Genomic DNA, 23,747 nt, shown 5'->3' with positions numbered 1-23,747 from the left:
GGAGACGGATTTTTCCCTCATCAAAAGATACTGATGACCGGAATTTTGGCCAGTTTGCTCTGGCAAATTTCCATTTTCTGAAGGGTTTAGCAGGAGGAGCCTGTGCTATTAATAGGTTGCATACGATTGGGAAGTGATCACTACCCATTATGTCATTTAAAACATACCATTCTATGGTCGGGACCAGTAATGGAGAACAAATGGAGAGATCTATGGCTGAGCTATGTCCACTTGGGAGCTGAACGTGGGTGTGTGTGCCAGTATTGAGTATAGTGAGGTTTACTGCCTCTATTAGGCTCTCAATGAGTCGTCCTCGTCTATCTAATTTAGGATCGCCCCATAAGGGATGGTGCCCGTTGAAGTCCCCTAACATACAGAGAGGTGGAGGTATCTGTATAAGGAGATCTTCAAGATCTTTTAAACAGTAAGTATGGTTTGGCTGTAAGTAGATTGATACTAATGTTATTTCAATATGGAGCATTATACGCACAGCAACGGCTTCTATTTCAGTTTGAAGTGGAATATGTTTAGTTGGGATCTTGGAATTTATCAGGATTGCGACACCACCATGGGCAGCATTTGTTGTATTACGATCCCTTCGATAAAGGCAATAGTTCTTTATCGAAGGAGAAATTTGCAAAGTTAAGTAAGTTTCCTGAAGGCAAAGGGCAACTGGAGAAAATCGATTAATTAGATCTTGGATATCGTCTGTATTGCAACGAAAGCCTCTGCAGTTCCATTGTAAAATACAAGGCATTATTTGTGTTTAGTTGATGGAGCTGATTCTGACTGCTTTTTGAAGGTGACTGGTTTATGGCGTTCTAATCTAGATTTATCTTTTTTGGAGAAAACTGGCCTACCAATGTCCATTTCTTCTTCTTCGGCATGGATTTCTAAAACAGGATCTTCCTGAATAGATGTGCCATCTGTGTCCATGGTTGGGTCCTGAATAATTTTCACAGTATTTGTGTTTGTAATACAAGATGTGGTAGCAATCACTGGTGGAGGAGTTACCGCTGGTATTGTCAGAGGTGTATTATTTGTTTGGTCTGTGGTCTTGGATTGTTGCTTGCATACATTTGGTTGCATGTCAGAGAGGACATTTCTAGCCCAATCTGAAATTGATTTATTAGTAGGGATTGTGACGTCGGTTTTAACGGAGACTGCTTGATATTTTTTTACAGCATTTGCATAGGTAATATTCTGGTTTATATTTGGTGCAACTAGTCTTCTTGCTTCTTGATAACTGACTTTGTTTTCAACCTTGTATTTTACTATTTTTTTCTCGGTTTTCCACTTTTCACAGGTCTTTGAATATGCAGGATGGTCGCCTTTGCAATTTGTACATGTCATTTTTGTAGCAGTACAGTCATTTTGTATATGGTCTGAGGACCCACAGTTGGGGCAGACAGGAATTCCTCGACATACAGTTTGAGAATGCCCATACTTTTGGCATTTATAACATCTTAAAGGGTTGGGAATGTATGGGCGAATGCGACAAAATAAATAACCTGCTTTTACAGAGGAGGGTAAATTTGGGGTATTGAAGGTGAGAATAATATTTCTTGTAGGTGTCAGTTGATTATCTTTTTTAATCATTATTCTTTTCGCTTCAATTACGTTCTGTCCCTGCAGTTCTTGAGTTATTTCTTCCTCGGTGACAGTTAATAAATCCCAACTCGATATGACACCCTTAGATGAATTTAGGGTTGCGTGAGGGGATATTTTTACAGGAATTCCAGCAAAGCTTGTCAGTTGTAGAAGCTTTTCAGAATGTCTTTGATTCATGGTTTCTATGAGTAAGTCTCCTGATTGCAGTCTCTTCACCGTCTTGGGAGATCCTGCTATACCCTCTAGATGTTTCTGTATAACAAAGGGAGACAATTTGCTCATAGGCTGGTTACTGAGAGAGTGGAAGATTAGGAAAGATGGGCAGGGTTGCTCCATCCGATCTGTCTTCAATCTCTTTGGGTTGTCATTATTCATGTCATTTTGGTTTGTGTTATCCATGATTGCTCCTTTTAGCCCTTGGCAAGTGGACTTACTTGGCAAGATTTCCGGCCCCGCCACGGGGAGGCAGGAGCAGTGCCGCAAGGAGGCCAAGCGGTTAGAAAGGTTAGTTGTTAGTAAAGAATATAATATATATAACAAAAAGAAAGGTGAATTTCCTTCCTCTGTCCTTACTTGATACTTTACAAGTGGAGAACTTATTTATGAGAAATAAACTGCTGATAGAAAACGATATAAATAAAAAGAACTTTTATCTCTCAGAAATATCACTCTTTGATTCGCACTAGATACGCTTGACCTCGGATTCGCTTGGCACCCGGGGCCTTAAAATATGTCTGATAGTTAAAATTGTGCCACAGGACTCACACGTAGGAGGGTCATCAGCCCTCTGCAAAAACGAATGAGTCAAATGACTATGTCCTATGCGGGTCCAGGCAAGAACAACTTCCTCCTTACGATTCCAGCGCAGACTAGACTGCCACGGTTCAATTACAGGCTTTATACAATATAATTTATTCGCAGTCTGTCTATTCCACGAATCCTGCCATTGGGAGTGTATCTTCATGTGTATTACTTGCCTGTAGTCACATAAGGGTCTGACAGGCACCGATTATTACTGCGAATTGCTGATTTGGCTGCGGTGTCAACCAAATCATTTCCCCTAATCCCAATGTGGCTGAGAATCCAGCAGAAGCGGATATCATATTCACGTTCATGGAGAAAGTGGATCTTCTGCTGAATACAAGACAGAACCGGATGAAGATTATATCCCACAGATATTAAAGCCTGTAACACACTGAGGGAGTCGGAATATAAAATGAACCGTTTGTATTGACATTTACTAATTTGATCCAAGGCTAACTCTATAGAGTGCAGCTCTGCAGTAAATATGTTCCATTCAGCAGGAATCTGCTCCAATGTAGCGGTGTCTGTAAAGACAGCAGCAGATCCCCCATATGACATATGATTCTGACTTCGACCCGTCTGTGTAGCAGAGAAAGTACGGGTAGGCATGTGGAAGAAGGTGTTTGTTCCAGTTTTTAGAAGAAAAAGATCTTTGTCATTAACATACGCTCTATGACTCGTCCCCTTCCATTGATGTTAGCACTACCCTACAGGGTGTTATGTCCATTAAAATCCCCAAGAAGTAAGAAAGGGGGAGGCAACTGCATTACAAGATCATCAAGGTCTTCCTGGGAGATGTCAGTCCCAGGTTTCAAATAAATAGAGCAGACCGTTAATAAAAATCCCACTGTAAGGCGAATTGCAACAGCCTAGATGCTGGTTGTAATTAGCAAGGGCTGAACTGGGGTCTGGTTACCCACAAGGATAGCCACTTCTCCATGAGCAGGACCATCCACAATTCTATCTTTACGAAAAATTGTTGGGATAATCATTTGCTTTTAGATAAGTCTCCTGCAAGGAAAAGCAAACTGGGTCGTGCTTTTGCAGGAGGGCCTTGATGTCATCTGTATTTCGCCGGAATCGACGACAGTCCCATTGTAGGAATTTAGCCATTATTTTGGCTTGGTGGGTCCGTCAGTTGGCTTCCGAGGTGCTGAGGGCTTACTTTTGTCAGTCTTGAATTTTTCTTTTTTGTGGAAGAATGGACGCAGTCCAATGTCCATTTCATTTCTCCGCAAAGAGTCCAAGACTGATTCATCCGGTACCTCCTTATTCTCTACATCCATTGTTTCTGGTGTTACGGGTGGCTCTTCTGAACTTTTTAGCTTTTCTTTACCACTTGGTTTTGGTAGTGGTGGAGCTCTATGAGGTACGGATATAGCAGTGGCAGCTGACTGTGTTTTTTTGGTGGGCTTTTGTGAACTCAATAAATAGCGTGCAATCGGAGTGAATGACTCTCTTGATGTTTGTGTCCCGACAGTGTACTTAGCAGAAACCTTCTGGGCGTATGAAGGTTTCCCGCTATTTATTGGTGGGATACGTTTTCTGGCCTCTGGGTAGGAGATATTCAGCTCTGTTTTGAGTTTTTGTATTTCTTTTTCATCCTTCCACCGCTGGCATGCTCTAGAGTAGGCGGGGTGCTCTCCTTGGCAGTTGACACAGATCGGTTTTGGAGCTGAACATTCCTTGCTCTCGTGGTGTTTAACACCACATCGAGCACTGGCAGGGTTACCACGACAAGATGTTTGTGAGTGGCCGTATTTTTGGGATCTAAAACACCGCAGTGGGTTTGGGATATAAATCCTCACTGGGCAGTTTAGATAGCCTGCCTTGATGGAACTTGGAGGCCATGGTGTATTGAACGTGAGGATAAGAACTCGGGTAGGGACGATATTCCCATCCTTGCATATCGATATTCTCTTAACAGCTGTCACTCCTTGGTCTTTTAATTCAGGGCAGATTTCTTCTTCAGAAACATGAAGAAGGCCCCACTCTGATAAAACACCATGTGAAGAATTCGGAGTTTTGTGGGTGGTTACGATGATAGGTATTCCCCGTATGGATGTATGATTTTGTCCGCTTGTTTTATGGTAGAAGCTTCGACCAAAAGATTGCCAGAACGCAGTCTTTTCACAGATTTAGGTGACCCTGCCAACCCCTTTAATCCTTTCTGGATAAAGAAGGGCGACATCTTTCCAATTGACTGCTCTCCGGTGGAATGGAGAATGAGGAAAAGCGGTGTCACTGATGGTGGTGGTGTATCCTCAGTCCTGGCTCTTTTTGCAGAGGTGTTTTCTGCGTCATGATCTCGGTTAGGTAGGGGCCTTGTTGGGGCCCCAGAAGAAGAAGGATTTAAATTACTCATAGGAGTAAGAAAAAATTTCCGATGGCCTAAGTGTAACTCACTCACCACGGAGCCCTACGAGGGGACGCCCACTCCTGAACTAGCAGGTACTGCGTACACGAATGGGATGCCAAGTTAGCTTAGAGGCACCGTACGCACGTTTCCAATAAGCCTTGATCCCGTCCCAGGACCAAAGGGAGGGAGACTTATTTGAACGCAGTTGACCCTAGCAGTAAGAACCACCCGCTGTTTGATCCCAGTCGGGCCGGTCCGGGACCACCCGTCTTGTTGAAGCAGGGGCCAAAGTGGTGTATTAAGGATGGGCCCCTCAACCACCAGGATCCCCCTTTCCAAATTTCACGGGTCGCGGCGCACGGCTGCACACGCAGGATTCTAAAGATGTAACACTGGAACCAAGGTATGGGCGTTAGATGCCAGTGATGCTAGTCTGGAAGTCCAGCAGCATCACTGGGAGATCCCCTCACCATGTACAGGTGCCCACGTCGAGGGGGATTTTAGAACAGATGAAAGGTGGAGACATTCAATGAGAATATGTTTAATTGTTAGTTGCAACTGGCAAAAGAAACATTGATGAGATTCTCTCCCAGAAGCAAATCCAGGTGAATTGGAAGCGAAATGACTGATGCAGAGCCTTACCAGAATCACTCCTTGTCGCCTGCTTGTCCTGAATATATTCAAAAAACTACCATCAACATGAATGCAATCTAGGCATATGGAATAAATTAATTTTAAGTATATTACACTATAAGCATTATATGTAATTAAATTGAGTTACGTTTACTTCATTTACATTAGTACTGATATCAGAACATCCTGCAAAGCAATGTGAAAAATAAGTTACTCATGTTTAAGCATTATATGTAATTAAATTGATAGTTACCTTTACTTCATTTACACTAGTACTGATATCAGAACATCCTGCAAAGCAAGGTGAAAAATATGTTACTCCTGTTTTGCTACACACAGGCTGAAACACTTCTGTTGTACATCCACAGTCACGGTTACATTCATTGGACAATTCTAAAATACTGAAAAAGAATCCAATTTAGCAGGAATTAAACATTAGAAATGCAAAATTTTAAACAAAATGCAGAAAAATAAATAACCATTAAAACGCTGAAACTTTTCTATAACAGGTTTATGCAAAGAATTTTATTTTTTTTCCCCCTTTTTGGATTGATCTTAAAGTTTTTGTATGTGTTAGGGGTGGTTAATGGCACATAAGCTACACTGGCTATAGTGCACCTGTCATTAGGGATGTGTTAAGAAATAATTCAGTTGTTATTGTGGTGTTTTCTGGTGCACGGGCTACTTAGGCCATATTGCACCTCCCAAATCAGTTCATTTTCAATATAAAAAACTGCTTGAGCAGCAGTTAGAAACGGTCATACATTATTGTTTGTTTTAAATAGAAAAAGAATTCAAATTTCCTTCTTTAATTATTATGATATTCAGACAGAGAGGTAAATAATTCACAATTGAAGGCATTTCAATTTCATTTTATAAACAATTCAGTTGTTGTTGTTGTTGTTGTGCTTGGATTTTTCTGGTGCAAAGGCTACTTAGGCCATATTGCACCTATCATAGTAGTTAGTACTAATTTTATTGGCTTCTATGGAAGCAGCTAGAAACGGTTATATAAACCTATTCGTTTCAGAAAGGAAAAAAATTCTGTAAGGTTTGAATTTTCGCCTATCATATGACGAAGTGACAATTCTTGTAAGTTTGACAGAGAAGTGAAGGAAATTAGATGGGAGTTGTTATGCAAGGTGCATTCTAGGAGTATGTGTTTTATTATGAGTGGCCTGTGGCAATGTGAACACTGTGGAGGGTCATTACCTGATAACAGAAATAGATGGGTCAAATGAGTGTGGCCTATTCGGGCTCTGGCCAGGACAACCTCTTCTCTTCTTGTCTGTTTGTGCGAAACAATTCAGAATTGATGATATATTCCAATTTTTTTCAGAAAGCTGAAAAGTTGATTAAAATTTTCCTGATCGCCATTAATATGCTCTAATGATCTCGATTGGTGAAGATTTGTTAAGGAAAGCAGGACTGATGTTCTTTTCTGTTGATAGTGAGGACCGTCAATAAGAATATGCTTGACTGTTAGTTCTGCTGAGCAGTGTTGATACAGAGGAGAATCATCACCTGTTTGATTTATTGGCGCAAAAATGACTGCAGTTATACTGCGCCAAGAAAATATTAAAATATCAACAAAGATAAATTCTGGTAACCTTTAAAAAGGTTACCTCGTCAAATTGTTATTTATATATATATATATATATATATATCCATTATTTTAAATTAAATAAAACATAAGCCAGTAGTATGGCAAAAACTGTAGAGCGAAAATTAACATAAAAATAACCCAAATAAACAATCGAACGAAAAAAAGAATAGATATAAACAGTAGCCCAGAAACCCTAATATAATTTCGATCTTTAAATCCAATTAACAAAAACTATACAAATTTTAGGATAATGCCAATTAGTTATTAATTTAGCGGTACCCCCCCCGAGAGGTACCAGTTCCGAAAGACGTGAAATATCACCCAAAGAGGGTTAAAGGAACTACCAAACGATAACAAAATCAAAATAAACTAAAATAAAATAGAATAGACTGACCATCATGCCCCATATCGACAGAGGACCACGAGGCCAATAATGGTCATGGAATCGCTGCATTTCAATCGTCATACAAAACATCGCAAAGGCGGAAATATCGAAGAACCAGCGATTCCATGACCATTATTGGCCTCGTGGTCCTCTGTCGATATGGGGCATGATGGTCAGTCTATTCTATTTTATTTTAGTTTATTTTGATTTTGTTATCGTTTGGTAGTTCCTTTAACCCTCTTTGGGTGATATTTCACCTCTTTCGGAACTGGTACCTCTCGGGGGGGTACCGCTAAATTAATAACTAATTGGCATTATCCTAAAATTTGTATAGTTTTTGTTAATTGGATTTAAAGATCGAAATTATATTAGGGTTTCTGGGCTACTGTTTATATCTATTCTTTTTTTCGTTCGATTGTTTATTTGGGTTATTTTTATGTTAATTTTCGCTCTACAGTTTTTGCCGTACTACTGGCTTATGTTTTATTTAATTTAAAATAATGGATGTATTTCAGCTTCATATGGAGGAAATGCATGTAGCTGCCTCTAATGAATGCTTAATTATTTATTCATTTTACTATAATTTAACTTTATTTAATATAATTCAATGATAGTATATATTTCGGCTTCATATGGAGGAATTGCAAGTTGCTGCCTCTAATGAATGCTTAATTATCTTAATTATTTTAATTTTTTATTATAATTTAATTTTCGTCAACATTTAATATAATTCAATAGTAATGGGTCGATATGCTAATTTAGCAACGCCTGTGCCGCCATCTATTTCCTTTTTTTCTTCAATATAAGCTGATTCAGCTTACAGTATGTCAGTAGTGTGGCTCTGCTTTAGAGTGCTGTCTGTTCTATAGTTTATTTTCGCTGCATAAGGACCACCGCCATGCAAATCCTCTGCATTGGTTGATCTATCGGAGAATGGAAGGGTGGTTTGGTTCTTCGATATTTCCGCCTTTGCGATGTTTTGTATGACGATTGAAATGCAGCGATTCCATGACCATTATTGGCCTCGTGGTCCTCTGTCGATATGGGGCATGATGGTCAGTCTATTCTATTTTATTTTAGTTTATTTTGATTTTGTTATCGTTTGGTAGTTCCTTTAACCCTCTTTGGGTGATATTTCACGTCTTTCGGAACTGGTACCTCTCGGGGGGGTACCGCTAAATTAATAACTAATTGGCATTATCCTAAAATTTGTATAGTTTTTGTTAATTGGATTTAAAGATCGAAATTATATTAGGGTTTCTGGGCTACTGTTTATATCTATTCTTTTTTTCGTTCGATTGTTTATTTGGGTTATTTTTATGTTAATTTTCGCTCTACAGTTTTTGCCATACTACTGGCTTATGTTTTATTTAATTTAAAATAATGGATGCATTTCAGCTTCATATGGAGGAAATGCATGTAGCTGCCTCTAATGAATGCTTAATTATTTATTCATTTTACTATAATTTAACTTTATTTAATATAATTCAATAATAGTATATATATATATATATATATATATATATATATATATATATATATATAAGGCAGTATAACTTTAAAAGTAAATGATCTGATTTGTATATGTGTATATATATTAATAGCTTGTAAAAACTTAAAAACTGCTGACACGTGGTCGTTGTCTGAAAATCGGACTGAGTGTACAAGGCTCAGTCAGATGAGTAAAAGTGGTAAAATATACATTGCGAACATGGGTAAAATTAACGCAATCTATTAAAATATGCTTTATTGATAAAATTGTGTCACAAGACTCAGACATAGGAAGGTCATCTGCCCTCAGCTTTGTGTTTGTTTGGTTTTTAGGAGCATTAGCAACTAAGGCCATATTGCTCCGGGGATATGCGGTGGTCATTCCCTGACCTTTCCACATCCGGTGGTCACGGGCTCGAACCACGGTCTAATCAAGAAGCGTGTGCTACGCACTGCTGCTCCTGCCCACCTGGCTATGGAGGAGCCCTGCCCTCAGCAAAAATGAATGTGTCAGATGACTGTCCTATGTGGAGTCGAGCAAGAATAACTTCCTCACTCCGATTCCTGCGCAGACAAGAAGCGCAAGTTTCTATTACAGGCTTTATTTGGTACAATTTATTTGTTTTCTCCCTATGCCATAGTTCTTGCCATTGGAAATATATCTTGTTGCGTATTATTTGCCTGTAGTCTGTATAGGGGACTGACAGGCAACGGTTATTAGTGGGAGCTGCTGATTTGGCTGCAATGTCAGCCAAATCATTTCCCCTTATCCCAATGTGGCTACGAATCCAGCAGAAGCAGCAAACTTCTAATCGTGAAGAGAATGTATCTTCTGCTGAACCCGACAGAGAACTGGATGAAAGTTGTGTCTCAAAGATAATAAAGTCTGTAATACACTCAAAGAATCGGAATATATTATTGACCTTTGGCATTGACAAGTTCGAATGTGATCCAAGGCTAACTCTATAGCATGCAGCTCTGCAGTGTATATGCTGGATTCAGGAAGAATTTGGTGAGATACTATAGTGTCCAGAAAGACAACAGCAGATCCTACGCTCGATTCAGACTTCGAGCTGTCAGTGTAAAGGATTTGTTTTGTTAGGTTTTATTGGCGCATTAGCAACTAAGGCTATAATGCGCCAAAAATAGATGATATTTAAAAATTTTAATTTTACTGACCTAATTATTAAGGTCACCAAGTCAAGGTATAAAATAACAACGGTATAAAATGTAAAAATGATAAATCAATAAAGAAATTACCTCAACAAATAAACTTTAAATACAAGTAAAAACCTTTATTGATATAAAATAGCTAAAAACAGCAGACACATTGTCATTGTCAGATAAAATCTGACTGAGTGTATAAGGCTCAGTCAGATGGTTAAAAGCGGTAAAACGGATATTGCTAAAATCTGGACAGTCAATTAAAATGTGTCTAATTGATAAAATTGTGCCACAAGATTCACACGTAGGAGGGTCATCAGCCCTCAGCAAAAAAGAATGTGTCAAATGACTATGTCCTATGCGCGTCCGGGCAAGAACAACTTTATCCTTACAAATCCTGCGCAGACTGGACTGCCACGGTTCAATTACAGGCTTTATTTGATATAATTTATTCGCAGTCTGTCTATTCCACGAATCCTGCCATTGGGAATGTATTTTCTCGTGTATTATTTGCCTGTAGTCTGTATAGGGGACTGACAGGCAGCGATTATTATTGAGAATTGCTGATTTGGCTGCAGTGCCAGCCAAATCGTTTCCCATAATCCCAATGTGGCTGGGAATCCAGCAGAAGAGGATATCATATTCACGTTCATGGAGAAAGTGAATCTTCTGCTGAATGCTAGACAGAACTGGATGAGAATTATATCTCACAGTTTTTAATGCCTGTAACATGCTGAGAGAGTCAGAATATAAAATGAACCATTGGTATTGGCATTTACTGATGTGTGTGTGTGTGTGTGTGTGTGTGTGTGTTATGGGGGTTTATTGGCGCATAAGCTGCTGTGGCTATAATATGCCTATTCACATGAAAATGCTAAACACAAAATTTAAGCATAGCTAAAAACATAATTTAGGCATAACAGCTTGGTTGCGTTTACAGAGATACTTTAGAATTTATCATAAAGTCCAATTATTTTCAGATAAGAGAAAAACTCGTTGATGTTTGCATCATCTCCAATAATATGTTGCAATGTCATTGGCTCGCGTAGATTTCTCAGGGAACACAGGACGGATGTTCTGGCCTGTTGATATTGAGGGCAGTCAATCAGAATATGTTTTACTGTTAAATTTTCTGAACAGTATGGACATTGAGGAGGATCTTCGCCTCTGAGCAGATGGAGGTGGGTCAGATATGTGTGTCCAATACGTGCCCGTGCAAGAACCACTTCTTCTCTTTGCACTGTTTTGGTGCTAGAGCGCCAATTCTTTGGATCCTGTTTCAACTGATAGAGTTTATTATTCTTTTGTGTGTGCCATAGCTCTTTCCACTTCGCGAAACCTGCTGTTCGTATGATGTGACAGTAGTAGTGAGAGGCTGAAACCGGACTGGAGGTTAAATCAAAGGTTGACGGATTTTTAGCATTTTCATCAGCAAGTTCGTTACCCTTTATCCCGGAATGTGCTGGGATCCAGCAAAAGGTCACTGATTGATGACGTTCTTCAATTTGTAATAGGAGTCTTCCGATTTGATTTAACACAGGATGAGCCTTGTAGGAGGAATTTTGCATTGCAGTTATTGAGCTGAGAGAGTCTGTGTATACAACATATTTTACAGATGGGTTGAGATTCAGGTTTTCTAAAGCTAATTTTATTGCATGAAGTTCTGCGGAGAAGCTGCTGTACTCAGGTGGAAGGGCAGCTGAGATGATAGTAGAGGGAAATACTGCCACTGCTCCAACGGCTGAATGTGATTTGGAGCCATCAGTATATATGGGCAAAAAATCAACGTATTTCTGTATATGGCTTGCATGGAGTTGTTTCATATTGAGTGTTGGTAGACGATTCTTTCCCCATTTGTCAAGATAAGTATCCAAATATAACTGAGGAGGCGGAGTCCATGGCGGTTGAGAGTAATTCATTAAATGTTGCCTGTTGAAAATTTGAACGTTCCAGCTCTGCATTAACTCAATGAGGCATAAGCCTGCCGGTCTTATTTTACTGGGTTTATTTCTATAGAGGTTTTGAAGTGGTGGATTAAAGAGGTATGGCTGAACAGGATGATGACCACAATTTTGTATTCGGGCTGCATACTTTAGAAGCAGCGTTTTTCTGCGGAGGTGAAGGGGGGGCTCATCAGCTTCAATGTACAAGCTATGAGTAGGAGATGTCCTGAAAGCACCAAGTGCAATCCGCAATGCGCTATGCTGTATAGGATCCAGCCATTTCAATGTACTCTTACGGGCGGAATCATAAAGAGGGGCACCATAATCCAATCGGGATCTGATCAATGCTCTATATAAGAGCAACAAAGATGTACGATCTGCTCCCCAAGACAAGGCAGATAAAGCTCTTAGTATGTTCAGCTTTTTGAGGCAGGATATACGCACAGATTTAATGTGCTCAAGGAAATTCAGTTTCCTGTCAAGGATTAATCCCAAGAATTTGATGCTGTTAGTCACTGGAACGGTAAAGTTTTGCATCTGAAGTTCGGGATCTGTATGCATTTTCCGCTGATTACAAAAGTGGATTGCAACAGTTTTCTGCTGTGATAGATGATAGCCATTTAACTCTGCCCACCTTTGGACTTTATTTAAACATATCTGCAGCTGCCGTTCAATGGATCTCATATTCAGAGAATGGCAAGAAATAGAAAGATCATCGGTATAAAGGTAGGTCTGAACAGTATTTGGAAGATCTTTTGTGATGGAATCGATTCTTAGGGCAAACAGGGTTGCACTCAGTATGGACCCTTGTGGCACTCCTTCTTCCTGTAAAAATGTCATAGAAAGCGAGTTGCGGTATTGAACTTGGAACGAACGAGTCCTGAGAAAGTTCCTGATGAATATAGGAAGGTTGCCTCGTAGACCTAGAGCATGGAGGTCACTGAGAATGCCACGACGCCAGGTAGTATCAAATGCCTTTTCTATGTCTATGGAAACCATTACAAGATGTTCATTTTTCACAAAGGCATTACGAATTGCAAACTCAGCTTTGATCATGAGATCTAAGGAGGACCTGTTCTTTCGAAAGCCATGCTGATTATTGCTAATTAGTTGTTGCGTTTCGATGATCCAAACAAGGCGATTATGGATCATTTTTTCAAGTAATTTACCGAGGCAACTGGATAGAGAAATAGGTCTATAACTGTTAGGACTGGTAGGATCTTTACCGGGTTTCGAAAAGGCAAGAACTGTGGCATGATGCCAAGAGCTGGGATAAATGTTTTCCATAAATATCCGGTTATAATAGACCAGCAGTATTTGTAAATTTCTGTCACCAAGGTTTTGTAACATAATGTAAGAGATTCCATCTGGTCCAGCGGCACTGTTGCGTGTTGTTTTAATGACATGTATAAGTTCATGATATTGAAGGGGCTGATTATATGGAAAGAAAACTGAGGTTTGAAAGTTGATGGCTCGTTGTTCAGTCTGGGTCTTTATTTTCTGGAAATCCGGAGAATAATTTGATGCCGCAGAAACTTCGGCAAAAGTTGTAGCCAAGGCATTTGCAATGTCTTGAGGAGCAGATAGTTCTTGCCCATTCCATGAAAGAATTGGTGAAGGGGTGGGTGGAAATTTTCCAGATATCTGCCTGATTTTCTTCCATATTAACCTGGAGTTAGTGTTTCTGTTTATGGTGGATGCAAACCGAATCCAAGAATTTTTCTTTGCTTCTCTTTGAGTGCGACGTGCTTTTGCTCTTAGTTTCTTGTAATTGATAAGATTAGCTGTGGTTGGGGATCTACGAAATAAATTCCACGCTTTATTTTTTAACTTCTTAGCTATTGTGCATTCTTGATTCCACCAATAGTTAAGGTGCCGTCGGGATTGGGGATTCGACAATGGAATCGAACATTTAGCTGCAGATATTATATGTGAAGTGATATACTCTGTGGCTTCATCTATTGACTGTGTTCGTATATATTGCTCATCCAGGGTGACAACTGATTGAAATTTGACCCAGTTGGCTTGAGAGAACTTCCATTTCCTGCAGGGTATGACTAATGGTGGTTGTGCAGTGAGCAGGTCGCAAATAATCGGAAAATGGTCGCTGCCCATGGGATCGTCCATAACAGACCATTCTATAATTGGAAACAGAATCGGGAAACATATTGACAGATCGATTGCAGAGGTTTGTCCAGTTGGTAGTTGTATGTGAGTAGGTGCGCCAGTATTAAGAACAGTAAGGTTTTCCTTATCCAGAAAGGTTTCAATTAAGCGGCCATGGATATCTAATTTTGTCGATCCCCATAAGGGGTTGTGGCCATTGAAATCACCCAAGAGACAGACAGGGGGTTCTAGTTGCATTAGCAGGTTTTCAAGGTCTTGGTAAGAGAAGGTATGACTTGGTGGGAGATAGACTGATACCAGTGTTAAAGCAATCTGGGTTATCAAACGTACGGCGACAACTTCAATTGTAGTTTGCAAAAAAATTTGCTTGGTCGGGATATTTGAGCTGACTAAGATGGCCACACCCCCCACGGGCAGTATTTGAATTATTACGATCGTACCGATAGATTACATAGTTCTTTATGTTGGTGGAAATTTGCGGAGTTAGATAGGTTTCCTGTAGACAGAAACCAACTGGAGAGTAGCGGTTAATTAAGACTTGAATATCGTTAAGGTTGCTACGAAATCCTCTACAATTCCATTGTAGAATGTAAGGCATTACTGATGTTTAGTAGAAGAAGCTGCTTCTGACTGTTTTTTTAATGTGACTGTCTTGTGACGTTCAGGCCTTGGTTTATCTTTTTTTGGGAATAATGGTCGACCGGTGTCCATTTCTTCTTCCGCATATATTTCTAAGATCGGTTCTTCCTGTCTGGATGAGTCAATAGTATCCATAGACGTTTCTTGGATATTCTTTTTTAAATTTGAGTTGCGATTATTCGATATAGAAGAAATCACTGGGGGAGGAGAAGAAGTTGTAGCTGGTACTGTAAGTGCAGTATTACTTGCCTGGTTCAACTGTTTCGGGACATTGGACTGTTGCTGAGAGAGAACAGTCCGAGCCCAGTCAGAGATTGAGGTGGTAGAAGGGACTGTGACATCAGTTTGGGTGGATACTGATTGATATTTTTGCGTAATATTGGCGTACGTACGTTTATTCATACTGGGAGCAATTAATTTCCGTGCTTCCTGAAAGCTCACTTTATTTTCTATCTTATATTTAACGATTTGCTTTTCAGTTTTCCATCTGTCGCACGTCCTTGAGTAGGCAGGATGGTTTCCCTTACAGTTGGGACAAGTCATTTCTTTTGCCAAGCAGTCAGTTTGGGTGTGGTCAGCGGACCCACAATTAGGACAAACCTGGTTTCCTCTGCATGCCGTTTGAGAGTGGCCATACTTCTGGCACTTAAAACATCTCAATGGGTTAGGAATATATGGTCTAATGCGGCAGAGTAGGTAGCCTGCTTTTATCGATGGTGGTAGATTTGGCGTGTTAAAAGTTAGAATAATATTCCTTGTAGGTGTGAGTATATTTTCTCTTTTCACCATAATTCTTTTCACAGCAGTGACATTTTGATCTTGAAGCTCTTGTGTTAACTCCTCCTCCGTGACATTCAATAGATCCCAGCTGGATATAACACCCTTAGATGTATTTAGGGTGGCATGGGGAGAAACCTTTACTGGAATTCCAGCAAAACTTGTAAGTTTTAGCAGTTTCTCTGAATGTCTACTGTTCGCTGTTTCTAATAGCAGATCGCCTGATTGTAATCTCCTGACTGTCTCAGGAGATCCTGCCAAACTTTCCAGTTGTTTCTGGATAAGGAACGGAGAGAGCTTACTGAGAGGCTGATCTGCAAGAGAGTGCATTATAAGAAATGCAGGACAATTTGTCGCTGAGGAAGTGGTTTTCAACCTCTTGGGTTGCGACGTATTATGGTCAAGGTCTAACTCTGGCCGAGAGCTTGTCGGCTCGAGAGGCGGAAAGACATGTTGATCCATGTTTGCTCCTTTTAGTCCTTGGCAGATGAACTTTTCTGCCAAGACTTCCGGCCCCGCCACGGGGAGGCAGGAGCAGTGCCCGGTGTGACCAAGCGTAGAGTATTAAGTGTTAGTAAAAGAAGTATGAAAAATAAAGAAAGGTAGCTTTTCTTTCTTGCTCTGTACAAGTACTTTTTGTGACAGTAGCTGATATAAAAAATAAATTTCTTAAGGATAGGAACTTAATATAACTTTAAATCGCTTTTATATAATCACTTTTTAAGCACAGAGAAAACGCTCGATCACATTCGCTTGGCACCCGGGGCCATTTACTGATGTGATCCAAAGCTAACTCAATAGCGTGCAGCTCTGCAGTAAATATGCTGCATTCAGAGGGAATCTGCTCCCATGTAGTGCTGTCTGTAAAGACAGCAGCAGATCCCACATAAGATTCCGACTTCGAACCGTCTGTGTAAACTGGCGCGAAGTCAGAAGTGTGCTGAATAAAGCTGCAGGTGTGCTGAATAAAGTTGCAGGTAGACTGATGGAGTGTCCGACTTTGCCCAATTTCTGAGAGATAAGTCACATGCCGGGACATGAGCATGCCAGGGTGGAAGGGGTTGCTTCGGTGTTTGGGCAACCTTGTCTACCATGATATTAAGTTCTTTGAGTAGCTCTTGGAGACAAATACCAAAAGGTTGATTGGCAGTCTTTCGGGTATTGTATAAATTTTCCCATCGTGGCTCAAAAACGAATGGCCACGTAGGATGGTCTGGCAGGAATTTCAGTTTCAAAGCGTACTTTAAAAAGAACTGCTTAGGTCGAAGCGATAACGGTGGTTCGTTTGCTTCGACGTATAAGCTCTGGACAGGAGATGTGCGACATGCTCCAGTAGCAATACGTAGGGCCCGATGATGGACGGGGTCCAGCCATCGAAGGACACTGTCTCTGGCTGAGGAATATACCTGGGACCCAAAATCTAGTTTGGATCGCAGAAGTGCACGGTAAAGCCGAAGAAGGGTGCATCGGTCTGCTCCCCAAGATGTAGAGGAGAGCGAGCGGAGAATATTAAGCCCTCTTGTGCACTTTGTGCGCAGTTGACGGATGTGATCCAGAAAGGTCAACTTTTTATCAAATACGAGTCCCAAGAATTTGGTGTCCGCTGCTACTGAAATAGCATTTTGTCCGAGCCTTAATTCAGGTTCAGGATGAAGATAACGCTTACGACAACAGTGTACGCAAACGGTTTTCTCCGGCGAGAACCTGAAGCCATTTGCAAGTGTCCAGGAGTTGAGTCGATCAATGGCTTTCTGCAGTTGTCTTTCAATAACCCTCATGTTGCATGACTGACAAAATATGCTAAAGTCATCAACATAGAGGGCACTGTTTACAGATGGAGGAAGTTGTTCTGTGATGGAATTTACTTTGAGGGTAAAAAGCGTGACACTTAATACTGATCCTTGTGGTACTCCCTCCTCTTGGCTGAAGGAACGAGAGAGTGAGAATCCCACACAAACTTGGAAAGATCGATTGGCTAAAAAGTTTTTAATAAAAATTGGGAGTTGCCCCCTAAGACCAAGGTTATGCAGATCTTTTAAGATGCCAAATCTCCAAGTTGTGTCATACGCTTTCTCCATGTCAAAGAACACCGACACCAAGTGTTCGCGTTTTAGGAAAGCATCCCGGATGGATGTTTCCAATCGAATAAGATGGTCCAAAGTGGACCGGTTCCTTCGGAAGCCGCACTGGATGTTGGAGAGAAGGTCATTTGATTCTAGATACCATATTAAACGAGAATTAACCATTCTCTCCAAGATTTTGCACAGACAGCTGGTCAGACCAATAGGGCGATAATTGTGGTGAATTTTGGATCCTTTCCTGGCTTAGGAAAAGCAAGGGCGATTGCCTCGTGCCAGGAGTCCGGAAACTGCCCTTCAACAAAGATTCTGTTATATAGAAGGAGCAGATAATCCATAGATTTTGGTGAAAGATGTTTAATCATTTCATAATGGATGCCATCTGGTCCAACAGCACTTGCTTTGGAAAGAGTGAGGGCTATTTTCAGTTCCTCTATAGTAAATGTCCCGTTGTAGGGATAGAGGCCCTTGGACTTGAAATTAAGTGCCTGTTTTTTGATTTTATTTTTCAGAACCAGGAACTCTGGGGAATACGAAGATGTTGCGGAGATGTTGGAGAATGTTTCCCCATGAGCATTGGCTATTGCAGTTGGATCTGCAATAGTGCATCCATTATAATCTAGGATTGAAAAAGGGTGGGATGTATATTTTCCCTTCATTTTCCGGATTTTATCCCAGACTACCTTAGAGTTGGTAGACTGGTTAATAGATGATGTAAAACAGATCCACGATTCCTTTTGACTCTGACGGCAGATATAGCGTGCTTTAGCTCGTGCGCGTTTAAAGGCTATAAGGTTGTTCGTGGTAGGATATCGGCAGAATATCCCCCACGCTTTGTTTTGAGCCATTTTTGCTGCTGTGCATTGTGAATTCCACCAAGGTTTGGGAAATGGTGGAAACCAGGCAGATGTTTTTGGAGCAGCATTCGCAGCAGCTTGGACGATAATTTCTGTGATGTACGTTACTGCATCATTGATAGGTATTGTATTGGTATTGGTGTTTAGAGGCACAAGGGCAGCTAAGGCCAAAATGTGCCAGGTCCTACATTATTATTCTAAGGTAATATAATATGTTCTATTTTGGCATCATAGGAATTCATATATATGTATTTCCTTCAGAAATGTATAGAGTGTAGCTAGGTTAGCACTATTGACAATCATGTGGTTAAGCGATAACGGTTCTTGCAGTTGTGACTGAGAGTGGAAAGTTCTTCTGAAAGGAGAATAGTGAGGACAATCTAAAAGTATATGCTTGACTGTAAGCGGTAGTGAACAATGCGTGCATCGAGGTGGGTCATCCCCCATGAGTAGAAACATATGGGTTAGATGAGTATGTCCAATCCTTAGTCTTGCTAATACAACTTCTTCCTGTCTATTTTCTGTAAAGCTGGAAATCCATAACGCATGTTCTTTTTTGATTTGGAGCAACTTGTTATTACTTTGTGCCTTCCATATTTCTGACCACTGAAACATATAGACTTTTTTTATGTGCCTCAAGTAATCTCTATATGGTACTTTATAATTTGCTGGTGTTGTACTGTTTGGATTTTTGGCTGCCTGATCTGCTCTCTCATTGCCTAAGATACCAGAATGCCCTGGGATCCAGCAGAATTTCACTTTATGATTCCTACTTCGTAAGTAGTTTAGGTAGCAAATGATTTGTTTTTCGATTGGTTGTGACATTGAAAACTGATTGCCCAAAGCAGACACTGCACTCAATGAATCAGTGTATATTATACTGCTAGTATTGTGGATAGTGTTAATATTCTGAAAGGCTAGTTTAATTACATATAACTCAGCAGTATAACTGCTACATTCAACTGGTAGTGATATGGAGACTGTAAAAGATGGAAAGACAGCTGCGGCACCAACTGTAGAATCTGTTTTTGAGCCATCTGTATATATCTGGTAGCTTTGTATATTGTTGAGGCCATGTTCTTTATGTAGTTGTTTGATATTTTCATCTGCCAGGGAGTTCTTTCCCCATTGCTGAAAGTGCGTATCACAGTGAGGGAGATTTACAGACCAGGGTGGATCAGGAATATCGCTCTTTAAGTATGTTATCAAAATCAATATTCTAGGTGTGAAGCAAATCTTTTAGTCTCATGCCAGTTGGTCTATTTTCATTCGGTTTACTGTTATAGAATGTTGTCCACTCAGGGTTGGAAAGCAATGGTCGAATGGGATGGTCTGGAAGGCTCTGAATTTTAGGTGCTTAATTTAGAAGCAACATTTTCCTTCGAAGGTGAAGTGGAGGTTCGTGTGCCTCTACATACAGACTCTGAACAGGGGATGTTCTAAAAGCGCCCAGAGCAGTTCGAAGGGCACTGTGCTGGATGGTATTAAGTCTGATTAATGCGCTTTTCCTAGCTGAATCATATACAATAGCACCGTAGTCTAAACGAGATCTGATAATAGCACGATACAAATGTAATAGAGTGAATCTATCAGCTCCCCATGTCATAGCAGAAATGGACCTAAGTACATTAAGTTTCTTTAGACAGACAGTTCGGAGGTATGTGATATGTGAAACAAAGTTCAGTTTGGTGTCCAATATTAGGCCTAAGAAACGGAAATTACTGGTGAGAGGGATCAAATGGTTTTTTAATCTGAGTTCCGGTTCTGGGTGTAGCTTACGTTTTTTGCAAAAGTGAACTGCAATTGTTTTTTGATCTGATAAGCGATATCCATTCTGCATTGCCCATGCCTCCAACTTATTTATAGAGAGTTGCAGCTGTCTTTCAATGGTATGTATATTTTGGGAACAGCAAGATATAGTTAGATCATCAGCATACATATATAGTTCTACAGTATTTGGGATGTTGTGTGTTATGGTGTTCAGTCTAAGTGAAAAAAGGGTAGAGCTCAGTACTGATCCTTGCGGGATACCTTCTTCTTGAGTGTAGGACCGAGAAAGTACAGCTTGAAAGCGGACCTGAAAGGTTCTGTGCTGAAGAAAATTTCTAATGAATTCTGGTAAGTGCCCTCGCAATCCTATGGAATGAAGCTCTCTCAATATGCCGTATCTCCAGGTAGTGTCGAAAGCCTTTTCTATATCGAGACTTACCATTACAAGATGTTCATTTTTGACGAAACCATTGCGGATGTTAGTCTTGGCTTTCACCATTAGATCTAAAGTGGATCTGTTTTGTCGGAAACCAAACTGATTGTTGTTCATCAGTTCTTTAGTTTCAAGAACCCAGGTAAGCTTTGGTTTGGTTTGGTTTGGTTTGGTTTTATTGGCGCATTAGCATCTAAGGCTATAATGCGCCAAGACCAGGTAATATATAAAAATTTAACATCTCAGTGACCTAATTAATTAGGCCACCGTGTCCAGATCTAATTACAATGATAAATCAATAAACGAAATAATAATAACATGAATTTTAAATACGATTAAAAACGTTTATTGCTTTCAAAAAGCTAAAAATAGCAGACACATTGTCATTGTCAGATAAAATCTGACTGAGTGTATACGGCTCAGTCAGATGGCTAAAAGCGGTAAAACGGATATTGCTAAAATCTGGACAGTCAACTAAAATGTGTCTAATTGATAAAATTGTGCCACAGGACTCACACATAGGAGGGTCATCAGCCCTCAGCAAAAACGAATGAGTCAAATGACTATGTCCTATGCGGGTCCGGGCGAGAACAACTTCCTCTTTACGATTCCTGCGCAGACTAGACTGCCACGGTTCAATTAAAGGCTTTATAAGATATAATTTATTCGCAGTCTGTCTATTCCACGAATCCTGCCATTGGGAGTGTATCTTTTCGTGTATTATTCGCCTGCAGTCTGTATAAGGGACTGACAGGCAGCGATTATTATTGGGAACTGCTGATTTGGCTGCATTGTCAGCCAAATCATTTCCCTTAATCCCAATGTGGCTGGGAATCCAGCAGAAGCGGATATCATATTCACGTTCTCGGAGGAAGTGAATCTTCTGCTGAATGCTAGACAGAACTGGATGAGAATTATATCTCACAGATATTAAAGCCTGTAACACGCTGAGAGCGTCGGTATACAAAATGAACCGTTGGTATTCGCATTTACTAATGTGATCCAAGGCTAACTCTATAGCGAGCAGCTCTGCAGTAAATATGCTGCATTCAGAGGGAATCTGCTCTGATGTAATGCTGTCTGTAAAGACAGCAGCAGATCCCACATATGATTCCGACTTCGAGCCGTCTGTGTAAACTGGCGCGAAGTCAGAATATTCAGCTCGGTGTGCTGAATAAAGCTGCAGGTAGACAGACGATGGAGTGTCCGACTTTCCCCAATTTCTAAGTGACAAGTCACATGCCGGGAAATGAGCATGCCAGGGTGGAAGGGGTTGCTTCGGTGTTTGGGCAACCTTGTCTACCTTGATATTAAATTCTTTGAGTAGCTCTTGGACACGAATACCAAAAGGTCGGTTGGCAGTCTTACGTGTGTTATACAAATTTTCCCATCGTGGCTCAAAAACGGATAGCCACGTAGGATGGTCTGGCAGGGATTTCAGTTTGAAAACGTAGTTTAGAGACAACTGCTTACGACGAAGCGATAACGGCGGTTCGTTTGCTTCGACGTATAAGCTCTGGACTGGAGATGTTCGATATGCTCCAATAGCGGTACGGAGTGCCAGATGATGGACAGGATCCAGCCACCGAAGTACACTGCCTCTGGCCGAATTGTATACCAGGGACCCGTAATCTAGTCTGGATCGCACAAGTGCACGGTAAAGCCGAAGGAGGGTACATCGGTCTGCTCCCCAAGATGTAGAGGAGAGAGAGCGGAGGATATTTAGCCCTCTTGTGCACTTGGTGCGGAGTTGACGAATGTGATCAAGAAAGGTCAACTTTTTATCAAATACGAGTCCCAGAAATTTTGTATCCGCCGCAACTGGAATAGCATTTTGTCCGAGCCTTAATTCAGGTTCAGGATGAAGATTACGCTTACGACAAAAGTGTACGCAAACGGTCTTCTCCGGCGAGAACCTGAAACCATTTTCAAGTGCCCAGGAGTTGAGGCAATCAATGGCTTTCTGCAGTTGTCTTTCAATAACCCTCATGTTGCATGACTGACAAAATATGCTAAAGTCATCAACATAGAGGGCACCGTTTACGGTTGGAGGAAGTTGTTCTGTGATGGAATTTACTTTGATGGCGAAAAGCGTGACACTTAAAACTGATCCCTGTGGTACTCCCTCCTCTTGGCTAAAGGAACGAGAGAGTGAGGATCCCACACGAACTTGGAAAGATCGATCGGCTAAAAAGTTTTCAATAAAAATGGGGAGTCGTCCCCTAAGACCAAGGCTATGCAGATCTTTTATGATGCCAAATCTCCAAGTTGTGTCATACGCTTTCTCCATGTCAAAGAACACCGACACCAAGTGTTCGCGTTTTAGGAAAGCATCCCGGATGGATGTTTCCAATCTAATAAGATGGTCCAAAGTGGACCGGTTCCTTCGGAAGCCGCACTGGATGTTGGAGAGAAGGTCATTTGTTTCTAAGTACCATATTAAACGAGAATTAACCATTCTCTCCAGGATTTTGCACAGACAGCTAGTCAGAGCTATAGGACGATAATTGGTGGTGACTTTTGGATCCTTTCCTGGCTTAGGAAAAGCAAGGACGATTGCCTTCCGCCAGGAGTCCGGAAACTGCCCTTCAATAAAGATTCTGTTATAAAGAAGGAGCAGATAATCCATAGATTTTGGTGAAAGCCGTTTAATCATTTCATAATGGATGCCATCTGGTCCAACAGCACTTGCATTAGAAAGAGTGAGGGCTCTCTTCAGTTCCTGCATAGTGAATGCCCCGTTGTAGGGATAGAGGCCCTTGGACTTGAAATTAAGTGCCTGCTTTTCAATTTTATGTTTCAGGACCAGGAACTCTGGGGAATACGAAGATGTTGCGGAGATGTTAGAGAATGTTTCCCCAAGAGCATTGGCTATTGCAGTTGGATCTGCAATAGCGCATCCATTATAATCTAGGATTGAAGAAGGGTGGGATGTATATTTTCCCTTCATTTTCCGGATTTTATCCCAGACTACCTTAGAATTGGTAGCCTGGTTAATAGATGATGTAAAACGGATCCATGATTCCTTTTGACTCTGACGGCGAATGTAGCGTGCTTTGGCTCGTGCACG

The 23,747-nt window shown here is 40.8% G+C and overlaps 1 protein-coding gene across 2 annotated transcripts in view; it reads right to left on the bottom strand.

Annotated features, from left to right (window-relative positions):
- Positions 1-23,747, bottom strand: part of LOC150077190 (solute carrier organic anion transporter family member 74D-like) — a 524,201-nt gene that overhangs the window by 151,480 nt on the left and 348,974 nt on the right. For both annotated transcript variants that reach the window (XM_090386204.1, XM_090386203.1), the window contains exon 7: positions 5,661-5,808. In XM_090386204.1, coding sequence (XP_090242330.1) covers positions 5,661-5,808 — 148 coding nt within the window. The remainder of the gene's footprint in view (positions 1-5,660; positions 5,809-23,747) is intronic.

This window comes from Mastigoproctus giganteus, chromosome 12 (genome assembly GCF_048544385.1).
Source record: "Mastigoproctus giganteus isolate SK-2022 chromosome 12, ASM4854438v1, whole genome shotgun sequence".
NCBI lineage: Eukaryota > Metazoa > Arthropoda > Arachnida > Uropygi > Thelyphonidae > Mastigoproctus > Mastigoproctus giganteus.
This window is presented reverse-complemented; position numbering and strand designations above follow the sequence as displayed.